Source organism: Vicia villosa, linkage group LG6 (assembly GCF_029867415.1).
Source record: "Vicia villosa cultivar HV-30 ecotype Madison, WI linkage group LG6, Vvil1.0, whole genome shotgun sequence".
In the NCBI taxonomy this organism is placed as follows: domain Eukaryota; kingdom Viridiplantae; phylum Streptophyta; class Magnoliopsida; order Fabales; family Fabaceae; genus Vicia; species Vicia villosa.
In genome coordinates, this window is record NC_081185.1 from 111,524,838 (window position 1) to 111,531,947 (window position 7,110).

The following is a 7,110-nucleotide window of genomic DNA, read 5'->3' on the forward strand; positions in this document are numbered from 1 at the left end:
TATATCAATTCTCGAACAAGAGTGGTGATGATCACAGTTTCAATGCGGAACTTTTTTTAATGAAGGTACTTTTTTGTAGCCATATAAATCAACATAAACATGATTTTTTTTTTATACACATAATCATAATTTATTGGATACTTGTTGTTTTTTAAGAAATCAACATAAACATGAATATTTTTTTTTTGGTTATAGAGAATCATACATTATTGGATACTTGAAAATCACTTAATAATATTACAAAAGAATCACATGTTTGTTTTTCGATAACAATAGCATAGTTTACGATGTTAAGTGTACGATGATTGGACTCTTGACATTGTGGATGCCATCTGACCAAACAAGTGACGATGAAAACAGGGTTTGACTTTGTCCTACAGTCCCAACAGCTGTGACGACAAATGATTGTGTCTTTTCTAATGATTTGAATGAAAGAAAATTTGGTTCCACTGTAATCTTGACATTTGGAATAGGAGTGACAATAGCTTTGTAGGTTGCATTAGGAGAGCCAACATTTGTAACTGTTCTAGGAAACTTGATATTGAAAGGTTTTTGAGGCGCAACATGAATCACTAGTGCAGGATAATTTAGATCTTTTACTAACAATGGGTTAGAAGTTCCACGACAACTTGAGTTATCGCCACTAACTTGTTTAATTTTTTCATCATCATAACCATAATTGCAAAGCATTTGCACATAGTCGTCTTTAGTGATGTTATAAATAAGTCCTGGGTTAACAGCTAGTCGCGGATTGACATTCCCTGATCCATAAGAAAACTCCCCAGCCAAATCATTATAAGTTCCATTCACAGGTTTTGCTGTGGTCATGATAGCAGATTTTATAGCCGCAGGTGACCAATTTGGATGAAATGATTTCACATATGCAGCGATTGCGGAAATGTGGGGACATGCCATAGAGGTTCCAGAATCTATGTTATAACCAACCTTTCTCGTGTCACCAAAACCAGAAGATGGAGGGGCTAGAGGTGAATATGCAGCCAAGATATCCACTCCCGGGGCACTTATATCTGGTTTCATAATAACTGGAACCACTGAATTTGGACCACGAGAAGAGAAAGAAACAACTCTAGGAGCAGTTGTATCATGTAAGATCTCGCTCTTCAAAATTTCAGCTTCAGGGGATCTAGTGGATTCTGTGTAAGATTGAACAAGATCAAAGTCTTTCGAATTCAAGTTAGTTGAAGGCATCTCAGAGACAAAAGCCACATCATTTAGAGACTCTTCAACATTTGAGACTATACCATATGCACCACTTTGAAAAACTAAATCTTCAAACCCTCGTGATTCACACAAAACAATCTTACCTTCCGCCAATGTCTTATTTAAGCCATTTGAGCAAGTACCCTTAGTTATTGGAACTTTTGTGCCATTTGAGGGGAAAGTGTTAACTGAACTACCAATTAGAGTCTTTCCATTTCCAAGAATAAGCTTACTAATGAATTTACGATCTATGGTAGTTGCTGCAACACTAAATAACCAAGGTGCTACACTCATAGTAGTACTTACGCCAGGACCACTATTTCCTGCAGAATGTGATGTGAGTATTCCATTCTCCATGGCATGAAAAGAACCAATGGCAATAGCATCATCCAAAAAATCTAGTGCATCTCGACCCCCAACTGAGAGTGAGATGATATCAACACCATCAGCAATGGCATCATCAAATGCACCTAATATACTAGAACCACCACATTTACCATTTGCACCACATAATTTATACATTGCAATCCTTGAAGATGGGACTCCACCTCTTACGGTTCCTTTTGCAAGATCAAAAAAACTCACACCCTGCACCTCTCTTCCCGCTGCAGTTGATGCTGTGTGAGTTCCATGACCAACCTCGTCTCTTACACTATCCCCATCACCATAAGATCGTGCTCCAATGAGTTTGTTATTGCAAGTGAAGTTAGAACCACCTTTACAAACTCCCTTCCACTTTTTTGGAATTGGACCAAGACCTAATCAATCATACAAATTTAATCACCTTAATAAATAAATACACTCAACTTATAAATATTATTAATCTTCTAATCATTTACTTTTTTTTCCTACTCTATAAACTTTGACATATAAAATTTATACCTTTGTCGTTAAAACTTTCAGATTCTGGCCATATTCCACTATCAATGACTCCAACTATTAAGTCACTCTCAATAATCGGATCTCTTTTGATTTTTTGAGGAAATCCAAGAAAATTCCACGATCGTGTCGTTTGTAGGTAAAAGTTTTGATTTGGAAACACCGAGACGACACCTTTCATGTTAAGAAGTTTTTCTCTTTGTTGATCATTGAGTATTGCAGCAAAACCATTGAAACTTCTCTTATAACTTCTAATTAAGAGATTTTTTATGTCACCCCCATCAAAGACTTGTTGCAACATGTTCAAATGATGAGAGGTTGGAGAATATGATTCTTCTTTAGGAAGTGAGCCCATGTATACAATGTATTCATTACCAATTTGAGTGGCCTCACAAGCCAAAAAACTCATTGAGGACAAAACTAAAGCAAACAAGAATTGAAAAACATTATTCTTAGCCATTGTTTGTAGTTTAGAAATGATGAATAGTTAGTTCAAAGCTCAAACCCAAATTATTATATAAAAAACAGAAAAAGACCAAATTATATCTTCTATTCTATTATAGTAATTTGCTTGGGTATTATCTTTAATATAAAATCGCGAATTAAAGAGGCCAAATCTGTTTTATAATATAAATGGAATTCAAAGTTTTGAATGCCCTTAATTTGCGTCAATATTTTTAATGTCAAAATATTGATAGCACAATTCACAAATATTTTATTTAAATACAATTATATTTCACTATTATATTGAATCATCTATGAAACTAGTAAAAAAGTTGCGGTATTGTTCCGTCTGAGAATTAAACTCGGTATTTCCCGTCTAGGAATCGAACTCGGGAAGTACGTTCTTGGACGGGGCTCCTTACCAATGGAGCTCAACCGCTTGGTTATTTGTTTTGTAACTCTTTACTCATAAAAAAAGAAGTTTATATTTTAATAGTTATTTTATTTTTAAGATTACAATCTATAATTAATTATTATCTTATATCTTAGCAACTTAATTACTTTATATTATATTGAAATTAAAATTTTTTTTTAGTCTATCATCGATATTCATCTCTTTTTTTTGGGTCCATATCCTTTGTATTTTATTTATTTAATATTCATTTTTTAAAAGATATAATATATTATCAAGAGTTAAAAATATTATATTATATTAAAACATAAAAATAATTGTACTAAAAAAGTCATTAAAAATAATAATTGATATAAATTTTACTTAGGATACAATATTATTTTATAACGTTTGTATGGTCATTATTATAATAATTATTATAGTTTTTGCACAATTAAAATAATTAAAATATAAATACTATTAACAATGTATTAATCGTAACATGAGACAAATTTATTTTTTAATTATTTATATTACTAATAAAGAAATGAATTAAACAAATATTCAGGTTACTATTCTTTTATAAAATAGAATAAACAGTAAATTTAAAATAAATTATATTAAACGAAATGTATGACAATATAATTGTTAAATACATAAGTATATATAAATTAAATTGTATTAAAATTTTATATGATGAAATGAACAACTCATAATTATTTTATGATCACAAAAATAAAATTTTCATATAATTCTTTATTTTTTATTTTGTTAATTAATTATGTGAGTTGTGTAATCATAAATAGTATATTATTAGTTAAATGAATTTTAATATAAATAATATAACAATATATAAAATTGAACGGGTAGAAAATTTAAAATATTAAAAAATAGTAACGTAAATATTTGTGATTCAATATCGAATATACGAACCTATTTTATATATTTTAGATAATAGTGAAGTATAATTGCATTTCTTTAATTATAGTACATATATTCCTTATTGGTGATATAAAATAATAATATATTCCTTATTAAATAAAGTAGATTACGTCAAAAATATGTCATATGATGTTTGATTACTTTTAGAGAAAAATAATGGGTGTTTATGGGTCTTGATATATGTTTCCCTTTGTATATTGGTGATATAAATAATAAATTTATTCCTTATTAAATAAAGGATATTACGTCAAAAATATGTCATATGATGTTTGATTACTTTTAGAGAAAAATAATGGGTGTTTATGGGTCTTGATATACGATAAAAAATCGAATAGGCCTAATAAAATTAAGAGAACTTCAGTTTTATTAAATGACTATTATTATTATTTGGATGGGTGTTTTTAGCAACATTATCTTTAGTTATATTTATATTTTTGTTTTGCTGGCCCATGGCTTATTATAGGGGGTTCTAACCCTAACTATTTAAGTGTATTTCATTTCTTTGAGATTTCAGAAGAAAGTATGAAGTTGTTTTAATGTAATTTTTTTTAATGTCAATTTTTTTTAATGTCTTTTAGATCTAAAATTAGCCTAACTTAAATCTATCATTGGTGCTCTCATTTTTAGCTCTCAATCCTCCCATGACCCCCCTTAAACCCCCAAACCCTTCTTTTAAAGAGCTTATATAGAAGAAGCTGTCCAAATTTCCACCCTACACCTAAACAATGCTATGAATTAAACTCAAGAACAAATTGATGAGATATTTGCTTAGATTCCTGCAGATTTGGCCTAACAAGTGGGACAGATTCAAACTAGGCTGGATAACGGAAAATCTGTGGAAGACTCAAGATATGAAGCTCTCATGATTGCACTTAGTAAAATCTCTCTTCAACATGACAAACAACCTTCGGTGGCTTCTCCTGCTGCTGTTTCAGGAGCAAGCTCCTCAGGTATGACACCACAACCCTCTTCCACTTCCTTTGGGTCACCCCTTTTATCCATATTTTAAGCCCATCAACTTCCCCATTCAGGCATTCCGCAAACATGGTTCACTCAATCCCTCAACCCATTGCTTCTGTCCAACACCGTTATACCGATGCACCACCACCACCCTTTCCTACTTATTCACCTTTTATTCAACCAATACCACCATTTATACCAACCCAAAATTTTCAAACACAGTTTTCAAACCAAAACCCTTACTAGTAGACCCCATAAATACCACCCTTACCCCCTTTGAGATCCTCTAAACTTGAACTTCCTCCTTTTGATGGGTCAAATCCATTAGAATGGTTATTCTAAGAAGAACTGTCATACCCCAAAATTTTCCCATCTCATTTCACTTTTCAATCTCAGACAAAGGTTCAAGGTTCAAGGACTAACCCCAGACACACTCTCCTAAACAAAGGCTTACTAGGCTAGGGTTTGAATTATTTAAAGGAAATTAATGGAACAAGATCTCCAATGGATTTCATGTGGCCTATGATGTTTCAAACTATCTCCATGGCAAAAATACAAGCTTCAATTCCAAGGATTGTTCAGCCAACTGCTCAGAAAGTCAACAGTCGACTAGTTTGACCTAAAAGTCAACTGTGGTCAAAGTACAGTCAAAATTCCTGATTTTTGGGCAACATCCTTATTTTGAAGCATCATTCATCATTTGATCAAGTATTGATCACGATTCATCAAGGAAAGTTTAGAAATCAACAAAACTCAAAGTTTCTAAATTAGGGTTTTTGACCTAAAAGTCAACTGAACTTTGACCATCCATGACTTTCACATGGAACATCAGAAATGTTCCATCCAAAGCTCATTTTGAGGGAAATTGAATTCTCTACAAATTTGTCTCTCACATGCCAAGTCTAAAAATGCTTATTTGAGAGATATGGATCAAAAGATTATAGGTCCTTTTTGGAAATAACCCAGAAAAAGACTTTCGTGCGTTACGTCTTGATATCAACCTCAAGTTATACTCCGATGAGGAAGCTGACTCCATTTCCTGTCAAGAAAAACAACAATCAACAAAGTTAGTTGAGACCCAAGGTCACGGCGCTAAAAACCTCACATGTAAACATCAATCGTTCAACAAACCTGAATCTTCCATCACCACAGCGGAGAAAACTAAGAAGAGTGGTGTAGTTTGTGAATAGGTGAGAGAAACAAGTGAGAAGGGAGTCCGCTTGCATAAGGGTTTAGAAAGAGTTTTTTAGAAGTATGGGAAATAAAGCATGCATTTTGATAAAGGAGTGAACGAGAAGTCTATTTTAACTTGGGAACAAGGGATTGAGTTTAATGCTTCACAACACCCTAGTTTGAATAGTCTAAAGTACAGTTTTGACCACTGTATCTATGCTACTAGTACACGCCTCCAGCTGGATCCCACTCCTCTCAACGATCCTCTCCAAGATTTTTCTCACCTGTATGATGCCCATCTGTCATACCCCAAAATTTGCCCATCATATTTCAAAATATTTTGGCTCAAGCACTGAGAAATAAGTTTGACTATCTCTCTCCTAAGCAATCAACACACAATTAGGGTTTAGCTTCTCTCAAAGATCAAATCAAGCTCTAAGACCTCAAATGGATCCCATGGCCTCTCATATGCTTCAAAGGGTCCTCATGCCAAGCTTCAAGCTCTGATTCATAAGATTGCTCAGTTAACTGCTCAAATGGTCAACAATCGACCAATTGGACCTAAAAGTCAACTATGGTCAAATTACAGTCAAAACTCCTGATTTTTGGTTAACATCAATATTTTTAAGTCACATTCATTATTTGATCAAGGGTTGATCACGATTCATCAAGGAAAGATCAGAAATCCACAAATGTCCAAGTTACTAAATTAGGGTTTATAGGAGAAAGTCAACCCAACTTTGACTGATCATATCTCTTTCATACTTTATCAGAAATTCCCCAACCAAAGCCTATTCTCAAGGAAATTTCATTCTCTACAACTTTGATGTCGGTCTCAAGGTCAATAAATGCTTCCACATAAGAGATATGAGCCAAAACATTACAGGTCCTTCTAGAAGCTCGCAAAAGCTATATTTTGTCAAGAGCCATATCATCAAGATAAATTCTCCAAATGAAAAATATGTTCTAAGGTGGCTTGTAAAGGACATCCTGGGCTTTCCAAAAAGTAATAGAACACCTTCATACCATAAAAATTGAAGGAGTTATGAACTGATGAAGTTGACCAAATTTCAAGAAATCTACAAAACCCTAATTGAGCA

At 32.9% G+C, this 7,110-nt stretch overlaps 1 protein-coding gene across 1 annotated transcript; it reads right to left on the reverse strand.

Annotated features, from left to right (window-relative positions):
* Positions 1-282: 282 nt before the first annotated feature.
* Positions 283-2,518, reverse strand: LOC131612101 (subtilisin-like protease SBT4.3). Its single transcript, XM_058883914.1, has 2 exons — positions 2,104-2,518; positions 283-1,979 (listed from the first exon to the last, which is right to left on the reverse strand). Exons 1-2 carry the CDS (start codon positions 2,507-2,509, stop codon positions 283-285), a joined length of 2,103 nt encoding a protein of 700 aa, XP_058739897.1. The 5' UTR covers positions 2,510-2,518.
* Positions 2,519-7,110: the final 4,592 nt, after the last annotated feature.

What these genes read in the sequence shown, in the direction of transcription:
- LOC131612101 (XM_058883914.1), bottom strand. Translation starts at nt 2,509, where the DNA reads ATGAGTTTTTTGGCTTGTGAGGCCACTCAAATTGGTAATGAATACATT. An exon ending in TGAAAGTTTTAACGACAAAG is followed by an intron (nt 1,980 to 2,103) that starts GTATAAATTTTA and finishes ATGATTGATTAG; the next exon opens with GTCTTGGTCCAATTCCAAAA.